A 22215-nucleotide genomic window follows, 5' to 3' on the forward strand; every position below is an offset into this window, starting at 1 on the left:
TCCTTTTTTTGGAACTACTACGTAAACCTCTTAAAAATGTTTTTAAATTGATTTTTACTAGATCCGACTGTGCGTGTTGTTAATCAGATGGTATTTTAAGCACTTATTTTTAAAAGTGATCGACTACGAGTTTTCAGAATGGACCGAAATGATCATTTACATAACGAAGTAGCGTATGATTCATCATAAATATTTCTTGAGATATTGTGTACAGAATGATACGTTAATAAAGATGGTTTTAATTTTTAAGAAAAAAAATGTTAGGCACCATGACGTCATCGTGATACACGTGCCACACATTCCACGTGTGACCGGGCTCATAACTGGATTCCAGTCTGGAGACGTTCTCGGATCGAGGGCGATAATTAGGCATACCTGCGGACTAAAGCCGCCTGCGGCCGTAATTGCAAGTAGTTCTGTGATTTTTTTCCTAATTGTTCGATTGAAGTACTTTCGTTCACTGCATCGCGTGCTATGCGAGGTTGCTTTGATGTAATTAAGACAACTTGCTGCTAAGTCGTCCTTTTTGACCATTTGGTTTTAGTCTGTCTTGAAAACATTATCAAACAAATCTCTAAAAGTACAACTGTTGCTTACAAAGCTGAGCTAAAGAAAACATTTCCGTTTTGTTCAGACGTATTAATTTGATTTGGATTTCCGTTTTAGAGCATATGCCAACATGACGCCTCCAAAAGCCATCTGCTTCCGCAAGACAAAAAAAATTATCATGCCGAGATTTTAAAACGGCTTAAAAACGTAACCGCTATTAAAGAAATTGTAGTTACTAAATTGTATTTAAAGCTTAACTTAATACTGTAAAAATGTGTGGTGATTAGTACACGACATACTCAACACGACACGCAAGAATGGCACAATTATACAGAAGACAAACACTTTGAGTGAGTAGAAATACTTTGATTGAAAAAATAAATTCACTTTTTTAACATAGAGTGAGAGGGAGAGAGAGAAAGGATGAAAATGTCGAGATGGAAATACAGAAAGGAGATAGAGAAAGGTTGAACATGGTGATATAGAGTGAGAGGGAGTTAGAGAAAGGATGAACATGGTGGCATAGAGTGAGAGGGAGTATGAACATGGTGGCATAGAGTGAGAGGGAGTTAGAGAAAGGATGAACATGGTGACATAGAGTGAGAGGAAGATAGAGAAAGGTTGAACATGGTGACATAGAGTGAGAGGGAGATAGAGAAAGGATGAAAATGCCGAGATGGAAATAGATAAAGGAAAAAATAGTGAAAGAGAGCGAGAGGGAGAGAGAGTGAACGTTTTAGAATTAAAATATTTTCTTATAGATCTCCATAATTTATCTTCCTAAGGCTCGATTGTTATTCCAATGTTATTGTCTATCTGCACAAAAGAGGTATGTTATGTTTTCGTTACAAATGGACGGGGAAAAAACAAAAAAAACAGGTTACCAGGCGCCAAGCGAGACACTCCCGATGTGGGGTTAGCTTAAGGTGGCACAACGCGAAAGTTTTTGCCTTTCTAAAATGGCGCAGTCCTAACTTGGCCGTTTAACAATCAAATATGGCACCTTTTTTCTCTACCTTTTTAGAAGATTCGACAAGTATCATTTCTTTAAAATAAATCTAAACCTTTTCTGACTGCAATTTAATCCAGAGGCTTTTTTTCTTGTCTGTTTGTTTAGGTCCACTTTCAGCATATTCTGCGGTCTCCTTAATAGCGGTCACGGTTCGACGGGTTTTTTGCAAATTTGTGAGTTACTCCTTTTCTACAATCCCTAATATCATTATTCGTACGTTAGGGTCACGTAAAAATGTTTTTCTAAACCTACGTCACACCAGACCGCATTTCACGATCTCCATATATTAATTTTTTTAAAATTCGACGTTTGATTGTTCACTATTTAGTGTGCTTTATTTATGTGTGTTGAATTTTTTTTATTTTTTAGTTTTTTTGTTAGATTAAAGTTGGTTTTTACAACTTCTGATGTTGTTTTTCTTTGTCTGTATTTAGAGTGAATATTTTGGCGAATTTTTCTGCTTTGGTTGTTCGCTATGTTTAATTTCTTGTTTTTACAACTTCTATATTGTTTTTTTTCCTTCTGTCTGTGCTAGGGTATATATTTTGTCCAAGTTTTCTGGCTTTGTTTGTTTCCTATGTTTATTGTTTTTTTAACATGTTTTTGTGTGCTTTTTTATTAGGTTAAAGTTGGCTTTTACGGCTTCTGTACTGTTGTTCTTTTTTCTTTTGTCTGTGTTTAGTGTAAATATTTTGACCAATTTTGTTGCTTTCATTGTTCGCTATGTTTATTATCTTTTTATTTGTTTTAAGTTGAATTTTTCTAGTTTTGTACATTTTTACTAGGGTAAAGTTTGTTTTTACAACTTCCGTATTTTTCTTCTGTTTTCTTTCCTTTTGTCTGTGTTAGTGTACATATTTTGACCAGTTTGTCTGCCTTGGTTGTTAGCTAACTATTGACATTTTTATGTGTTTTTTTGTTTGCTTTGTTATAGGTTAAATTAGTTTTTTACCACTTCTGTACTGTGTTCTTTGTTTTCTTATGTCTGCGTTTAGTGTAGATATTTTTTTCAATTTTTCTACTTTGATTGTTCGCTTTTTATTATCTTTTTTGTGTTTTTTTGCGTTGAATTTTTCTTTTTTGTTGTGCTTTTTTTATTAGGTTAAAGTTTGTTTTTACAACTTCTGTATTGTTTTCTTTCCTTTTGTCTGTGCTAGGGTATATATTTTGACCAATTTGTCTGCCTTGGCTGTTAGCTACGTATTTTTATTAGTTAGGCATACTGTTAATAAGGTTGTCACTAATTTCATAAGGCATTTCACTCCATATATGTTGCAAGCTGCACTCAGTTACTACAGGTCGACTGGCTGCGGATGGTGACCGAAAAACCTCTGCAACGCAGCCCACACATACTCAATGGGATTGAGATCTGAAGATTATGGAGAAAGGGGCAGATTGAAAAGTCCCAGGTTTTGATTTAATGACAAATTCTGCCTTCTATGAGGTCATTCAGAAATGGATCCATTCCAATGAGATCCTTGGTTTGAGGGATGTTTTCCTAGAGTACTTGGACATAACGGCTGCGGTGAGTTTGCCTTCAACAATATGGAGTCCAGTTCGTCCTCTAGTGTTAATCCCTGCCCAGACCATTACACCGCCTCCTCCAAACTGTACTGAAGGGAGCACGAACTGGGGCATTGTACGCATCTGTTCTCGGTATACTCTACGGCACCTGGTACAGACAAAACACGACTCATCAGTAAACAAGCATTCCAATTAGTATTCTCTTCTAGACGCTGCACCATATTCTCCCGAGTTGCCGTGCTATTGCTGCAGGTCGTCTCAAAGCGGCATAAGAGACCAACTTCCCACAAACTATTCGTAATCTTGATAAAGGCCTTGCCAAAACGTCTTGTACTTCATGTATGATCTGACGGCCACTATAGAAAGGGTTCCAATTTGCAGCACTGACAATATGCCTGTCCTCCCTTAGCGACGTAATGCTCTGAGATCCACTATTGGCACTTCCAGTCCCTCATAGTTAAAACCCGTGAGTCCACGCCAACTGCCTCTGCGATGTCCACTTGACGGTGACCCCGTTGACTCATTCTTACAGTAATATTGCGAACTTCTGGTTCAAGATGATGTCTTTCCATGGTTAAAGAGAATACAACTGGATTAAAATGGAGAAAAGCACTTCCAGTCTCTCATAGCTAAAACCCGTGAGTCCACCCCAACTGACTCTGCGATATCCAGCTGACGGTGACCCCGTTGACTCATTCTCACAATAATATTGCGAACTTCTAGTTCAAGATGATGTCTTCCCATGGTTAAAGAGAATATAACTGCATTAAAATGGAGAAGCTTCCAGTATCTCGAAATCAGGCTAAAAACCCTGGAGATCACGCCAACTGCCTCTGCGATACCCACTTGCCGATGACCTCGATGACTCATTATCAAGATGGATTAAAATGGAGAAAAGACGAGAAAAGGTTTTAGTTTACAAAATGACTAATCTTGTTTACTATTCTTAAGTAAATCCGTTATCAAAAAAATTTGTTTATTTTTGGTTCGTATTTTCTCTTTTGTTTTATCCAACTGACAAGAATGTATCGGTTCCCTAATCATTTTTGAGCAGTTTATACATATAATAAGTAAGCAACTTTTTTTTGGGTGTTGTGTCTCAAAAACACTCAAGCTAATAAATACATTCACTAAGGGTGTCCACGCTTAAGACTTCAAATGCGACCATATGCTTTATCTGTTTCGAATCGTACCACGGTTAGAGTTTTTTTGTTGCATTTGTGGTGTAGAAGTCCCGACGGACTTTGTCTTACGCGCAGTGAATCACCAGTGTATAATGAAAATAACGTAATTATTAAAGTTGAATTGAATAGCACAGAGGCTCAATTGGCGCTTCTCCGAATTTCTGCACGTTCCAGGCTACGTGCAGTCGGATAGGAGTATGAATGGAATTGTTTTATTTGGATGTACATCATTTAATAAACAATACGATGAGTTTTAAGATAAATAACTGTAAGTTTATTTTTAAGCATATGGATATGACACCCTCATTAGTGTCTTGGATTGACGTAAATGGACCAAAAAAGGTCATCCGAATTTCCACGAATCTCTTCATCTATGAGTAATAATAGTGAATATTTTCACCATGTCATTAGCTCTGGTGAATTATTTGGGCTCACGACTCACTCTGAGTCAGGCCGAAAGATTACGCTGATTGATTGCCTTCAGCTGGAATCCGAGGATTGTAGATTTGATTGTTTGGGTGGAAAAAAGAAAATATCGTTTGATGATTACGTCTTCTTCATTTCATCACGGTCCGGGCTTGATTTGAACAAAAAAATCGAAAAGTTGCTAAATGAAGACCGTCAAAATTCTTCACGTGGGTATGGCCTTGCCACAAGGTGGAAACGAGGTCGCAAGCCGTTCCTTGTTCTTTTTATATACATACAACTGCTATTTTAACAGGTTGGCATTATGGTAGAATCCCGATGCCGTGTGGAAGGGGTTGAAGAGGAAAGGTGGAAATAGGAGAAGGCGGAGTCAAAGGTTTGCCATGGCCAATGGTACCCTTTCCGACCATAAGAAGAAGGCCATCAGGAGCCCCTCCATCAGTTTTATATCGGGATAGAAACATTTTTGGCGCCATATACGGCCGTCTTGGGATTTTTCTTTCTACTTAGACCGCCTTTGGCTGGAACCTGACTCGTTTTATTTTTAGAAGAGACAAATGGCAAAATTGTCTAGACCGGACTCGACATCATATCGTGACTGTGAACATCTAGCCTCACCCTAGGCAGATGTAGAAGATAATCAACACTGATCCGGCGCCAAGAGTTAATTATACACATTAGATCTGCGTGGGTACAAAAGGATGTGTCTTTTTCTTCCAGTTAATAAACTATAACACTACAACTATAATTTTCTAGCAATTTTGGGGGAAAATGTATTTAAATTATTTTTATTTTGATAATTTTAATGTCTCAGCCAAGCCTACGCACAGCATAAAAAACATGACTCACACCATGACTCAAAACTCAATTGATTAGTGATCACAGCTCAAAACGATGCAAACACAGTTAGCCAAAAATTAGAACAAAAATAATAAACATCACATATAATAATTTAAATCTTTGATTTTTTAGACAAATACTGATCGACCATAAAACTGATTGTATTCAATATGAAAGCGTCTGGATCAATTTTTTCGAAGGTTTTGTCATCAATGACGAGGCAAGGGGACGAAGCCAATTTTACAGACTTTATAATTTGTTCAAGTGAGGGGCGTTCAAGAAGAAGTTTAGAAAAACAACATTTTCATTTTTTCAGACGTTTCGACCTTTATTCGGGCCATCTTCAGTGCTTGCCTAAGACGTAGATATAAGTTTTGAAGCAAGTATTTCATACTCGCATAAAGTGTGGTACTATTATTGTGGTGTCATATTGGCTTTGTGCGAAAGTGTTGTGAAACGTAATTTTTTTATGTGATTGTGAATTAGTGTGGTGATTAGTGACCGTTAATTATAACCGATAATTATTCAGAAATCGTGAGGTGCGGACTGGTGTGATGTAGGTTTCAGAAAAACATTTTCTTTATCTTGCCAACGTTTCGATCTTTATTGAGATCATCTTCAGGGCCTGGGATTTACAAACATTGTTTACATTTAACAATATGTATAAATTCACTTTTTTCCACATTCTACATGCTGCTAAATGTAAACAATGCTTGTAAATCCCAAGCCCTGAAGATGATCTCAATAAAGCTCGAAACGGTGGTACGATAAAGAAAATATTTTTCTAAAACCTACATCACACCAGACCGCATCTCACGATTTCTGAATAATTGTGAATTAGAATTAAGGATTTTGGCTGTACAGGGTGTGTTACAGGGTTAAATGTCAATACTGTCATGGTGGATGCACTAAATAAAACGTAGTTCAGTGCCACCAGAATGAGGTTTCTATCTTGACTCTTTCCTGAGATATTAGCAATTTTGTGATTTTAGTCTAAAATGAGATTTTTTAAATATGAAATCGTAATTTCTCAACTTTAGCGCCTTTAAAATATAAATCTGACGTTTATGTCAAAATAAACAATAATGTTTTCCACATGGTAACATTTTCGTTGAAAAATTTGCCCTCCTGAATATACAGTCGCTACTTAAAAAATAACAAATGGCAAAACCCACGTTTTTTTTTGAAAATTCACAATTGCGGCTCGTCTGATGACTTTTACATCAGAATTTTCAGGGATTTCATCAAATTTGCCTTATTTTATAAGTACAAGGACATGCTCACTTTTCTATTTTTTATAACTTGCCGTAGTGAAATTTCCTTCGCAAATTTGAAAAACGTGATGTCGAACCCTAGGAGAGAAGCAGCACAAAAGCATTGTCCATGTCATATTTTTAATAGAACATAGAAATAATGAGCAATGACATGAGGGAAAGAAGGAAGGGAAATGGATCTGATTTTAGTTACCAATTAACAAATGTTTTTATTAAAAATATGACACGATGTTCTTGTTTTGCTGCTCCCCTTGGGTTCGATATCACCCCTGCAAAGGGATTTTGCTGAGAAAAGTTATAAAAAATAGAAAAGTATGACCTTGGACTTATAAAATAAGGCAAATTTGGTGAAACCCCCGAAAATTTTGATGGAAAAGTCATCGGACGAGCCACAATTGAGTATTTCCAAAAAAACATGGGTTTTGCCATTTGTTATTCTACGTGCGGCTTCTGTATATTCGAAAAGGCGAATTTTTCAACGAAAATGTTGTCATCTTTTAGAAAATTTAATGTAGTTTACGAAATAAAGGTCAGATTTGGATTTTAATGACGGTAAAGTTGAGAAACCACGATTTTATGTGAAAAAATCTGATGCCCCAAAAATGCTCATATCTCAGGAAAGAGTCAAGATAGAAAGCTCATCCTGGTGGCACTGAACTACGTTTTATTTAGTGTATCCAGCATGGCAGTGACATTTAACCCTGTAACACCCTGTACAGAGTGTATGAAATACTTTCTAGGCGCTGAAGATGACCCGAACAAAGGTCGAAACGTCTGAAAAAAATGAAAAATTTGTTTTTCTAAACTATCTCATTCTTGAACGCTCCTCACTTGAAAATTCTTCGTCTTCTTCTTCCTTCGTATCCTTCCCTCGTCATTGTTGACAAAACCTTCGAAAAAATTGATCTTTGCTGATCTGCTTTGATACTAAAAGCAATCAGTCATTGATCGATAAGAATTCTAATTCACAATCATAAATGAAATATCGGAAAATTTTGAATGTTATTGCACGAGCCACCTTTGAGTATTAAAAAATTTTTTTCAGTGTCAGAATTTTTCATCGGAAATGTTAACTTGTAGAAAATTTAATATAGTTTGTGAAATAAAGGTCAGATTTTAGTTTATGTAAAAAAATCTGTTTTTAGACTAAAATCACAAAAATGCTAATATCTCAGGAAAGAGTAAAGATATAAATCTCATTCTGGTGGCACTGAACTACGTTTTATTTAGAGAATCCACCATAACTGTATTGACATTTAACCCAGTAACACCCTGTATAAGTAAAATGCAGTATTTTCTCTATCGTACATTTGCTATCCCAGATTTGGCACCCATATCACACAATTGATGTACAGACTGCATAATAATAATAATAATAATACTTTATTGACAATTATTATAAATAACAAAATATACCCTTTTAAAAAACATAAATATTTACAGCAACGGAATATCCGTCTTCTTGGAGTCGAGATTATTGATAAAATATTGATAAAAGATAATAAAATAGCCAATAAAATATAACAATATTTTCTGTGTTTTATAACATAATTAGAAAGAAAAGGAAAAAAAATACAATGAAATTATCTGGTGAAGACAGCAGAAGATAGCTTTATATACCATTAATTAAGTAAAAATTTCTTCTAAAAAATAAAAAATCGAAACCTTGTACCAGTTCCCTGCGGTAAAACCAGGCGTGACGTGCGTATTTTATTACCTGGTGGCTTGGCTCATTTAAACGTTTGACTAGGATTTCTTCCGTGAGCACAGAACTACCCAAAATGGTACGTTTAGGCAAAAAGTGCACGATTGTTTTTTTCCCTTGTATTGGACAGAGAGCACATTTCTGTATCTCTCTAGCAGCCTATCAAGAGAGTTAAGGAACAGAGGTTTACCTCGGAGTTTGAAAAGCCAAAGGAGATCCCTCAGTTTTAGTGTTATTCCATGTTTCTCATTCGTCAAGCAGAACATATCGAGATTTCGGTCAAACTTCTTGTAAAAAAGAAATCTCTCTGTTGTCAACATTCGATCCGAAAACCTCATGCTATCGCTAGACCTTATGTTGGAAAGAATGTACTCGAATTATGCCATCTGTTCAGAATTGTTGTCTCGAGAGAATCAGAAAGAAGGATGATATCTAACAAGGAACTCCAGTGCTCATACCATAAAATATTTTCACACAACGGTGACCAGGGAGTTGCCTTGTTCAGACGAGGCGACTAGTTGATTCTTGTAGTTGAACGGACGGGTGTCTTGGAGTGACTTGGTAGCAAAATGTTTGAGAATCGCTCCAACCCCTTCACACGCAGTCAACTCGTCCTCCCAGGCTGATGGCCATCAGGCACAATTGCCGCTCACGTTCTTATCCGGCGCCTTTGAGACCAGGGGGTTTGGTCGATTCAACTAAGTTGCCCGGTTGACTCTCAACTAGTTTACTGCCGTGTGAAGACTCGGTTTCACACCAGGCAACTTGTAGAAGCAACCTCACTTCTCAACCGGAGGTCCGTACGATGTTCGAGGATGCAGGAGCACTTCTGATTGTTCTACTGCAAAAAGAGAAGCAAAAAAGGATTAAACCCAGTAAAGAAAAGTGTGGGTTTATCCGTTGTTATAAAATTGGGAAACGGTCGCTTTCTCTCAAATGCTGTTGTGCTACTTCCCTCCAAGCTTTCCTTCTTTTAATTTTATCACTACACTCCTCACACCTCATGTCCCATATGACGGATCTAATACGAATATCTTCAATGAACTGGCTCCACATTGAAACTTGCAATTCCAACGCTTTCGCATCGAAATGGAGAACACAGTTGACTCAACTAGGTAACTGGAGAGAAGGACGAATGGCGAGCAGTGTCTTTTGAGTTGAGTGAACCAGTGGGGATGAGAACGTGAGCTTGAGCAGACGGGTTGACTGCGTGTGAAAGAGTTGGGTGATTCCCAAACATTTTGCTACAACGTTAGCACTTTAGCGTTAACACACCTTAACACCCATCCGTTCAACTAGTTGTCTCGTCTGAAAGAGGCCCATGTACTGATCTCCCGTTGGGAAGAGAGGTTGGCCTCTTTCAGATAAGGCAACTAGTTGAACGGACGGGTACAGTACATTCCTGTATACTTGGTCGTCCTAACAAGAACAATGAGGATCTTTATCGTCCCCACTAGCCTATTCGGCCTTATCGGACGGTTTGATTCTAAAGATGAGAGCTGACGCACCTCCGCATACGACAGGATGGTGTTACTACCGCAGCATTGGTGTAGAGGCAGCTCGGCCCCAAAAGGCCAAGAAAACCTCGCTCCCCGCTTGCCCATTCCGAGTGGTCGGGTCTGCATTGAGCATCAGACCGTATGCCGCGCGCAAAGCGCTACCTAATCTGAAATACATTCCTGGTCTCCCGCGCACTCCCTAGATAGAGAAAGCGACTCTATCCCCCAGAGTATTAGGTCTTCTTTAGCGTAGAAACTACCGGATACGCTCCGGCCGCGGTTTCGTTTAAAGTGGAATTTCTAACCACCCTCTAGAGGAGTACTGCCTTCGGTAACAGCCTCCAATCGAGCTCAGCCTACACCTACGTGCAAAGCATACTCGAGTAGGAGCAACCGATTCACTACCCTTCGCATCCGCCGCTACTCAAGCATTCGAGGGATTTTCCAGCATAATCATAGACTAGTTGATTCAACTAGTTCAACGGACGGGTGTCATTGAATGTAACGTGGTAGCAAAAATCCCTTCACACAGTCAACTCGTCCGCCCAGGCAGGTGGCCAGCAGGCACAGATGCCGTTCATGTTCTCATCCTCACTGATTGACTCAACTCAAAAAACACTGCTCGGCATTCGTCCTTCACACCAGTCGCCTAGTTGAGTCAACTGAGTTCCCCATGGAAAGCGTTTCAATGCTGAGCAGTTCATTGAAGATATTGTTATCAGTCCCGTGATGTGGGACATGAGGTGTGAGGAGTGTAGTGATAAAATTAAAAGAAGCGAAGCTTGAAGGGAAGTAGCATAACAGTATTTGAGAGAAAGCGCCCGTTTCCCAATTTTATAACAACCCATACTTTTCTTTTCTGGGTTTCCTCATTTTTTGCTTATCTTTTTGCTGAAGAGCAAGCACAAGAAGTCTTCCTGCTTCTTCGGATTCTAACATGTACTGGCCTCCCGTTTGGAAGAGAGGATGATTCGAAGTTGCCTGGTGTGAAACTGTCTTCACACTGCAGTAAACTAGTTTAGAGTCAACCAGGCAACTTAGTTAACCAAACGCCATCGTCTGAAAGAGGCAGGATCTACAGATTGCATTAAATTGGACAGATATGTGTGATTATAACTCCTAAGTATTTAAATTTATTGGCTATTTCGTTTTTCTCCCCTTTGAGTATCTGATGAACGGAGGCCATTCTTAAACATATTTAAAACTTCCAAGTGGCAATGCGTCCCAAAAAATAAATGTACATTTTCATTTTCTTAATACAATAAATTATTTATTAGTGTGATATAACGTAAAAAGGACGAGTTCAGAAGACTGCTACCGAAGAATGGACATTTCACTATGTCCAAATATTGATTAAGGACATTATACCATGGCTGTACCCAAAGTGGTACGCTTTACATAAAATATATTTATTAGACTGCATTTGTACTTTGAATAAAATTTGGTGTAAAAAAATCTGATTATTTATCAAACGTTGATTCATCAAAGGAAAGTTCGATTGGCAGAATTTTTCAAAATTTCATTTCTCTTTGCCTTTTTAAAGAGAAATAAAATCTTCATGAGGAACTTCATTAACCGTTTATTTGCTAGGCTTTGGAGGGGAATTCTTCACAATGAGCGACTTCCTGACAACGATACGATCTACCTACATCCACCTCGACGATACAAATAAACCTTTCAAGGGAAAATCCGTCTTTAAACAATTTACGACAAAGCCTTTAGTGTTTAATTATTGCATAACGGTTTTTTTTTAAATAAAACAACTTTTGTGTCGTTAGAAGTCGTGTAGGACAAAACCAAACAGTTTTGTAAGTCTGGACATATTCGTCAAAGGTTTATGGGTTCGTAGAAGAATATGACCTAATAAAAACAAAATCTTCAAGTGTTTAATGACTTCGTCTAGGTGGTCTTTTTTAATTCGAAACAATTGGTTAGACCGTGATATAAATTTTACCCCCGGAGCAAATTAACAAATTGAGAGTTCCGATTGGTCTCTTTAGTCAACTGTTGGACTAAATGGTTTGTCGTTCCGAGAATAAAATATGAAACAAGATTCGGATTAAAACTGATAACCCAATTGGGTTTAAATGTACTGGCTTGAATCGTCATGGTTGAAAAACTGCTAATGTAACTGACCAGCGAGACGTGACGGACCGTGTAGTTGATCAAGACCCATAGCCTACCGGAAAGAGTTCTTTGTAAACGATTACCCTACTTAACACACGAAATACAATTCTTTAGGAAAAACTTGCCCCAAAACCAATAAAGGCTGGTTCATGCTTTTCTATTAGTTAACTCGTCAACTGGAAGCAAATCATAGCAATGATGATTCTTAAATCATGGTTCTTAGCTATTCTTATCACTGATTTTTGGGGGAGTTCCTATTGTGAGATTGTATGACAAGCATTACGTAACTACAACATCCCCAATTCATTTACGTTTTATATTTTTGAGTGCATAGAACGAAATAAAAAGAGCAGAATGCAAGTCATTATTTTTATTATTTCTATAGCAATACATTAATCAAATTAAACTATATTTTTTATCATAATAACTGTACTCATTCGTAGTTTTAACTGTCTCTCTCTTTCTCGTCTGTCTGTCTGCTTCTCTCTCTCACTCTCTCTCTCTCTCTCTCTCTCTCTCTCTTTCTCTCATCTGTCTGTCTGACTGCCTGTCTCTCTCTCTCTCTCACTCTCTCTCTCTCTTTCTTTCTCTCATATGTCGGTCTGCCTGCCTGTTTCTCTCTCTCTCACTCTCTCTTTCTCTCATCTGTCAGTTGCGCTCTAGACACCGAGTCGGTAACATGTCTGAAAAGTGCTCTACCTGTAATACTGGCTTTGCACACAATGCTCATCAAATCAAGTGCGAAAAGTGTTTTAATATTTTTCATCCCAGATGTGTTGGAGTATCTAAGGAGGATTTCATGAGTTTAAGGGACAATAAACAAAAATGGACCTGCCCGAACTGCTCGAAAGTAAGATGCGTATGTGTTAATGACGATATCAAATGCGCTGCGAAGGGCTCATCGGAACATTCGGCTCTCCTAAATGAGATCAAATCCTTCAGAGAGGAGTTAAGGGAGATGAGAAAGGATTTTATCTCATCATTAAATAAGTATTCTGATATAGTCGAAAAAAACTCAGCCCTCATCGAGAATAATGCAAAGGAGATAAAGGAACTGGGAAGAAAAATTGATTCACTAGCAGAAATTAACACCAATTTGCAATTAAGGATGGAAGAAATCGAATATCAAAACAGTATGTTAGAACAAAATTTGCTGTCTAATGACATCGAAATTCAAGGAGTTCCAAAGGTTGAAAATGAGAATGTGCTAAACATTGTTAAGAAGATCTCTGGAATTATCGGCGTTCAAATAAGTGATAACAACATTAGTGATGTGTACCGAGCCAGAGGTAATCCTTCCACTAATTCACNCTCCCTCTCCCCCTCCCTCTCTGGGAGACAGAGACTTTTTTCAAAAAGTGAACAGTAAAACGACGGTTCTTCGGAGAGGGGGTGGACGATTTTTTCCAATGGCACGTAAAAAAGCACTTCTTTTTCCAAAAATCACCAATAACTCGAAAACGGTTGGGAACGTGAGTGGTTATTAAAATTTTCTAACGATTGCCTTATCAATAAATTCGGGAACATGTTAATTTTTACAATGTTTACTTATAATTGAGCTGTGGAACCAAGTAATCGTCCTGGAGCGGCGCCCTTAACATAAATAATAATAAAAAATAATAAAGTTGCGAGAATCCCGCTCGTGCCTCTAACTTTTTAATTTAACCAAAACCTTACATAAAAATATTAATTTAAAGAAGTAATTTGGTCGACAGACCACTAAATATAAGGGATAAAACATAACAGTCGATAGGAAATTTTAACAAGCTTTCAATTGCTCACCGACCGCTTTGCCCGATTTTTCAACCGTTTTCCAGTTATTCGCGAGTTTTGGCCAAAAAAATATATTAAAATTTCCTATCGAATGGTATAGGGCACACTCCACAGCTCAATTTGAAGTTATCGTAAAAAGTGGAAAAGTTAACATGTAGCCGAATTTTTTTTGATTCATCGATGTACTAAAAGCACAGAAATTCTTAAAGGTTATGTATGTATAATACATGGATACAATAACTCTTAAAGGTCGCAGTATATCACACCCCGTGTAAAATACAAAATACATTACAGCCGAACTGTATCGGCTTAAGATAATAAGCATAAAGTGGGTAGAAAAAAAATGAAAGAGGATGTGAGATATATACACTCCCAATTTTCAAGAATCCATAAATTTTGAACCGTAATTGCAAATTTTGTTCCGAGGACGTTTTCCAAAAAAGTGAACAAGAAAACGACAATTCTTCGGAGAGTGATAGGTTTTATCCATTGGCACCTACAAAACCACCATTTTTGGAAAAAAAATCGCGAATAACTGGAAAACAGTTAAGAAATCGTGCAAATTGGAAATTGACCAATGGAAAGCTTATTAAAATTTCCTCTCGATTGCTATAGGGCGCCGCTCCAGGACTCTATCCTGGCTCCACAGCTCAATTTGAAGTTTTCGTAAAAGGTGCAATAATTAACAATTAATTTACCGATGAATGGCTGAAGCTAGGACAAAAGCCGTGTTGTTCCAACATTGTTCCACGACGTCCTTCGATCACGTAGAGATAATTCTTTTTCGATTTTGACGGAACAATAAAGCCTGTTAAGAGCGGTCGCGGAGGCAAATTACAGATCTGTGCGAAATCCGTGACCGTCGGACGATCGGGACCGTTCGAGATGCTACTCGGGCCGATGAAAGAGAATGTGAATGATTCACCGGCTCGTGAGACGTCGAAGAGAGTAGAGAGTAAAACTCGACCGCGGTCAGTCGTTGTACACTCATTCATGATTTGCCTTTAAGCTCTCACTTGGGTTACTGAGAACGACGCCGATCCGATCGGACTCACTATTTCACTGACTCAACGATGACTTGTGAAATCTCAAAGCGCGGATTTGTGATTCACTTGTGAGAGATGGGAAAGTCTGGTAAATATTGCTGATCGCTACTATTGCCATTATATTTCCTAAGGACGAAACCGTTTCAAACATTGCAGCTACACACTTCCTTGCTTGTTTTGACATCACCTTTCACTACTTAAAAAACAGGTTTGTGTTAAATCACAATTTCAGATATACAGACGAACATTCTCAACAGTTATGATCATTAGAAAGGATTAAAAATAAAATTTAATACAATATTAAATATAAACAGTGAAATTTCCTTTTTGCGTACTTATTCAGAATAACAGTTCGGCCTTTCCCGACCTGCCTCTCTCTCACTCTCTCTCTCCCTCCCTCCCTCCCACCCTCTCACACTTCCTCTCACTCCCCCTCTTTGCCCCATCTCTCTCTCACCCTCTCTCTCTCCCTCCCTCCCTTCCTCCCTCTCCCACTTCCTCCCACTCCCCCTCTCTGCCCCATCACTCTCACTCTCTCTCTCTCCCTCCCTCCCTCTCCCACTTCCTTTCACTCACCCTCACTGCCCCATCTGTCTCCCTCTCTCTCACTCTCTCTCTATCTCTCTCTCCCTCTCCCTCCCTCTCACCCTCTCTCACTCCCTCTCTCTCTCTCCCATCTCCCCTCTCTCCCTCCCTGTCTCACCCTCTCTCTCTCCCTCACTCCCTCTCTCTCTCTCTCTCTCTCTCTTTCTCTCTGCCTTTCGTCTGCCTTATCTTTCTCTCTCACCCTCTCTCTTTATTAAAGTATATTTCTCTCTTAATCCCCCTCTATATTTATATCTCTCTCTTGCTTCCTCTCTCTCTGCTTGTTTGCTTCCCCTTCTCTCTGTCCGTGCACCACTCACTCACTCACACTCTCTCTGTATGTCTGACGTATCTCTTTCTCACACCCTCTCTCTTTATTTCTGTATGTTTCTCTCTTACTCCCTCCTCTCTCTTCATATCATTCTCTTGCTTCCTCTCTCTCTGCTTGTTTTCCTCTCCTTCTCTGCACCACTCCTCTCTCTCTCTCTCTCTCTCTCTCTCTCTCTCTCTCTCTCTCTCTCTCTCCCACTCATCTCCATATACAAATCTACGCCTTATTCAAATATATACAGTTATAACTTCTCAATAAACAGTATATAAATATATAGAAAATCCCTTTTCTAACGCTTTATTTTCGAATTTATCCTACATACATTGTGTTAACTTGTGAAGGACTTAATCCTTCAAGGATAAGACAGGGCTATATTTTGCTTCTAAAAGGATGAATGATGGTTATTATAACAGAGAAACTGTCAACATCAAAGCTCCTGCCAAGGTCTCGCAGAAATGTCAAACGTTTATCCAATTTTATAACAGTCGACAACATAACAGCGTTTATTTGTTGTCCTTGTTTATTTGTGGAACGTTATTGATTCGAATATATCAGAAATTTTCTTAATTTAATTATTACAAGTGTTTTAATATTAATTTTTTTTTTTACTAATCGAACCGAAAAACATTCTAAAGATTTGTTTCAACTGTTACAGTTTGAATGTTGCGAAATCTTGGAAACTTGTCAAAATAAAGGGGGTAAACAGAATGGGATTTATTGTCAGATGGGAAAATGAGGTGTAACTGAGCCAAAATTCCTGAGCCCATTGCCAATACTGTTTTGCCCTATCGGCCGCCAACTGGGTTAGCGGAATAACGCGGCCCGCTCTTGGAAAAATGATATATCGTCTGTTTTCAAAACCCCCGTTAAAGTTGTGTAAGGCGACGATCAAAGATTCTTGAATGAATCTGACGAGAATAGTACGCGGAATTTGATAGTTCGACTTTTATTTCGAATTAGCATCCTTCGAACTTTATACAATTATTGTTGCTTTATTATTTATCAATTTTACAGTTATAAAAAGTACCAAGTTGTGTACCATCTGAGACTTGGGATGAATACCCTTCCGTTTAGTAGTTTCAGAACACCCTGGTCCGCCTAGTCCTGCTGCCTTATTCAGAGTTTTTAATCGACTTCAGTAGTTGGCCTCTTATGATCTCAGTCATGGTAAAACCATCATTCCTTTTACGCAGTTTGTTTGGCTGCAGTGGTTAATTAATTACATACCATTCACAGGATCAACTTTCAATTTGCGTCAACTAATCTTCTTGGAAAAAAGAGCTATCATGATTGTTAGCCTTTTCGATGATTTTAGAGTAGAATATAAATTGTTTATTTTATCAAAGTAAGTATTACATATACAACAGGGTCAGGCACTTATCTTTGAAAGAGAAACATAGATTGGGCGAAAATGAAAAAGTGAGAAAGAGAGAGTGAGANTGAGAGGGAGAGGGAGGGAGGGTGAGAGGGAGAGGGAGGGAGGATGAGAGGGAGAGGGAGGGAGGGAGGGAGGGAGAGATAGGGAGTGGGAGAGAGGGTGAGAGGGAGAGAGAGGGAGAGAGAGAGTGGGAGGGAGAGAGTGAGAGAGAGAGAGAGAAAATGTTGAGAGAACAGAAACAATCATATAGAGTAAGAGGGGAAATGAAAAAAGTAGAACGGAAATAAAAAGTGAGAGGGAAAAATTGGTGGGAGAAAAAAAGGTTGATGGAAAACAAATAGTGCGAGAAAAAAAGGTTGAGGAGAATAAGCGAGATACATTAAGAGGGAGAGAGAGAAAGGTTGAGAGGGTAAAGAAAAAATAATGTTCAGTGCGAGGGAGAATGGTTGAGCGAAAAAAATAGAGGGAGCGAGAAAAACTTTTAAGGAATAGAAATAGTGAGATAGAGGAGAATGGGTGACCAAGAGGAAGGTGGAAGGGTAAAAAATTGGAGCGATTTAGAGAGAGACAGAAAGTTAACAGGGGAAAAAGTGTGACATCCCATTCTATCACACTTTTTCCTCTTCCCGGAAATAGAGAAAGGTTGATGGAAAAAATGATATAGAGGGAATGTGCGACCAAGAGGAAGGTGAAGGAGTAAAAAAGTGATAGAGTGAAAGGGAGAAAGAGAAGTTTCTGGAGAAAAAAGTATGATAGAAATAGAGGGAGTGGGTAACAAAGAGGAAGGTTGAAGCGAAAAATGTAAGAAAAGAGTGAGAGGAAATAGAGAAAGGTTAGGAAAAAATTGTGAGATGAGGAAGTGGGTGGCAGAGAAGAAGTTTGAGTATTGAGGTAAATATAAAGATACATCGATATATTTTTCACGATATAATGATAAAGCCGATATATAGTTTGCCATCCGTACATGGTCTATCATGACATGTGTCCTCCGGGTGCAGCTCTAGCATTAGTGTTTCTGTTGTGACTCCGTGTAAAAAATCACATTTGTAATATGTACGAATTTGTGTAGGGTACAAATAAAATAATTTAAAAAAAGTTGTCCAGAGGTGAATATAAACATTTCGCTATAGGAAAATCCGAAGGTTTGCCCAAATGACCTCTCATAACCTCATGACCCTCGCGAAAGAACAGATCCAAATTCGGGTTTTATCTCTGAAACTTGATTTTTTTTTGTTAAAAGGGAAATTTAGGATACCAGCAGTGGCTCTTCTGAAGTCATATTATGCAAGTGAGCAGAACTAGGGGATTCCCTATCGAGTAGAAAGCAGTTGTCCTAATTCAAGGCGGTGTGACTCACCCGGAGCCGCGGACCTCCAAATCCCCACCACGGTTCTACGCACTCTCTTTTCTTATTTCCCAGAACGGAATCGACTTCCTTTTTACCGCGGTCCAAATTTTGGTCGATACTAGAAAATATTTTGTCCTTTTTGCTATTTTCGACCTGAGCTTCCTCGAAAACGGAAGTGTCCGCTTCCTTGTTTTTCGCATGTCGGGAAGGTACGGGATGTTCGATTTCGAAGGCAACGGTTCGCACCTTTTTTGAATACCTGTGTTCCCACTATCCATCCGGTTATTTTTTTATATTTTTTATTTTTATTTATTTATATATTTATTTAACATGTTCTACCAAACAGCAAACGGGCACAGATATGCCCTCCCCCCCGTCCAAAACGATGTCCTATATATCTTCAAAAGAAAGTGACCATTTTGACTTTATCAATTCACGTCGATATCAAATAATTTAAGCATTTCTAGTAGGCTTTCCGGTTTTGGCAAAATACACAGAAATTTAGATTATAAAAAACTACCTAAGTTTTTCCAATTTTTTAAATTTTTTTTTAGGTAAACAGAAAATTCTTAGTTCATTAGTAAATCCATTACAGTTCGTGTCAATTAACTTTTTTCAATTAATTAATATTTATGAAAAGTATTGGTTGAGATAAAAAAAGTCAGTGTCACGAGCGGGATTCGAACCCACGACCTTCGGCTCAATAACCATTTGAGCTATCGTGGCTTCGATCCGCTCGGACAACTTCCCATCTCAACTTCACCTCTCGAATTTTCCCTCCTTTTTGCCATGTCTTCAAATGCTTTCTTGTCACAGGAATGTATTTATTTGTGTGAATAGAGGGGGTTATCCTAATTACGCCAAGAAATTTGGAGTACTCTGAGGTAGTTTGAATGATTTGTGGTGTATTTATGTAATTTATTAGCGAGAATGGCAGGGTGTATTCTCAATTAAGCCGAGGAATATCGAGTATTCTTTGGTAGTGGGAATGTAATATATTAGGGTGAATGGAGAGGTTTATCTCCAATTGCCCTGAGGAGAATCTAGAACTCTGTGGCAGATGGAATGATTTACGGTGTGTATGTAATTTATTAGCGTGAATGGCAGGGCTTATCCCAATTACCCAGAGGAATATCCAGTACTCTTTGGTTGTTTGAATGATTGTGGTGTGCATGTAATTTATTAGCGTGAATGGAAGGGCTTATCCGTATGGAGAATCAGTAAAAGAAATTAGTAGGTTTAACAAGCGAGAAAGATAAAAAACGAATTCAAAGCTCCTTCAGATCGGAATGTTACAAGTTACAATACTCATATTGTTTTACTATATTTAACTTTATTTAATTAATTGACAATACTAAGGAATTGAGTTTCAGAAAACACCGAAATCCTGGATGAACATTTTATTAAAGATCTATATTACTGAACAGTATTACAATAATATATATTTTTTTAGTTAGTTACTAATTCTTCTTGATGAATTAAATCTGGAGTTGCTAAGTACAACATAAAGTTCTATAAAATTCTGCGAATAAATTTATTAACTTTACAAATAAAGTAACATTTTATGGGTTTTATTATTTTTAAATCACTAATATTTTGGCTAGAAATAGGTAGGATAAATAGAAATAGCTCGGTTGAAGTTCGAAACATTTGATATTAATTAATCGAAGTCCTCATGGGCATGGATGGATACAAATTTCCTACAAATTCAGGTCAATTTGGATATTTACGGAGTTTCATGGTATAAGTTTTTTTTGCCAAAAAAGGCACTTTATGATTGCACGGCTATACAAAACTCAAGTTTTTTAATGTTGGGCAGGGGTTAATTAGGAGGATCGATAAACTAGCCGAGGATTCGATCAGGGCACCTATCGGTCCAGAAAGTGGGCATACCGAATGGACAAAAACGTAGATACAAAAGTGAATTTGTAAAGGAAAAGTTCTAGGTTCAATGAGATTATAATCCAGGACAGAGGCATGCGACAAGGTTCATCGAAAGACCATAGCACAGACTAATGGCAGAACTGCTAACCTAGGATGTTTTAGGGTAGGATGATACACTGCTGACTCCGGAGGCATATGTTTTAGTTGGATGAAGAAACAAGAACATGGTATATGAAAATCCAAGTGCTCAAGAATACACAAGTGAGCCTTTAGGAAAATTTGTAGTCTGCTAAAAATCCATAAGTTTACGAAGAGCTCTACACTATTGGTCTCGAACCGCAAAGTCATAAAAAGACCGACACCTTTAGCACTTAAACCTTAAAGTTTAAGAGAGATACTCGATATTACTCAAGGTAGTTAGGCATAAGCCCTTCATTCACTCTAATAAATCACATTTTCATAACCTTAAAGTTTTAAGATTCACTTATATACTCTATATGACTATGCTTTTTATAATTCTATGATATAATTCAAAAGAATATCAATATTTTTTTCCCCTTTGGTGCTACCTAATTGATAAAAAGAGTGTGTTTACAATTATGAATAATCACAGATTCACTATACCCTTTCAGAGGGGAATTTATCCAGATCTCCCCCGTCTGCTATACGCTAACTTTATTTGTTAGAAATTTTAACGTCAAATTTTTTTTTTAAAATTTTTTTATCTTTATAATTAATCCATAATTGAACAAAATTAGGTTTTATTGAGACAGTGAGGTGAAAGTGAATTTGAAGAGGACGTAGTACAGGTGTAGTGTTCGAGATATCAATTAACTTCCTTTAACCTACTGTCTACTTTAATCTTGAGTCTCACATCCACACTCAGCCAGCCCACTTATTCCCATATGTAAATTCAATCATTATGATTATACTTATCAATGCTTATTTCAAAATGGGTAGAATTTAGTGGTCGTTAATTAATGATTATTTAGAGTTCGTGAGATGCGCTCCGGTGTGATGTAGGTTTAGAAAAACATTTTCTTTATCGTGCCAATTTTTGATCTTTCTTGAGATCATCTTCAGGGCTCAAAGTGTGTATCGACTAACACTCTCAACACGACACACGTGACACATCTAGACACATACAGAAAACACCACTTTGAGCCCTGAAGCTGATCTCAATAAAGATCGAAACGTTGGCACGATAAAGAAAATATTTTTCTAAACCTTATCACACCAGCCGCATCTCACGATCTTTAAATAATCATTATTTCACAAGTGTATTTTAGTAAGAAGACAGACTCTCTCACTTCTTTCTGTCTGTCTCTCTCTCTGTCTGTCTGTCTGTCTGTCTGTCTGTCTGTCTGTCTGTCTGTCTGTCTGTCTGTCTCTCTCTCTCTCTCTCTCTCTCTCTCTCTCTCTCTCTCTGTATGTCTGACATATCTCTCCCTCACATCCTCTCTCTTCATATCCTATCCTCACTGTCTTGCTCCCTCTCCCTCCCATCCTCTCTCTCTCTCTCTCTCGCTCCCTCTCTGTCACTCTCTCTGCTGTCTGTCGTCTATCTTTTCTCTCTTTCTCTGGCACACTCTCTCTCTTTATTTCTGTATGTTTCTCTTTTACTCCCTCCTCTCTCTTCATATCACTCTGTTGCTCCCTCTCCCTCACTCACTCTCTCTCCCTCACTCACTCACTCTCTCTCCCTCTCCCTCTCCCTCTCTCTCACTCTC

The 22215-nt window shown here is 38.1% G+C and overlaps 1 protein-coding gene across 1 annotated transcript; it reads left to right on the plus strand.

Moving 5' to 3' along the window:
• The first annotated feature begins 12791 nt into the window (after positions 1-12791).
• On the plus strand, positions 12792-13509 carry LOC106665450. The gene has a single exon (XM_024230366.1). It carries the CDS (start codon positions 12820-12822, stop codon positions 13507-13509), a length of 690 nt encoding a protein of 229 aa, XP_024086134.1. The 5' UTR covers positions 12792-12819.
• The last annotated feature ends 8706 nt before the right edge of the window (positions 13510-22215 follow it).

The sequence above is a fragment of the Cimex lectularius genome, unplaced genomic scaffold, assembly GCF_000648675.2.
Source record: "Cimex lectularius strain Harlan isolate CLEC.00 unplaced genomic scaffold, Clec_2.1 scaffold102, whole genome shotgun sequence".
Classification (NCBI taxonomy): Eukaryota; Metazoa; Arthropoda; class Insecta; order Hemiptera; family Cimicidae; genus Cimex; species Cimex lectularius.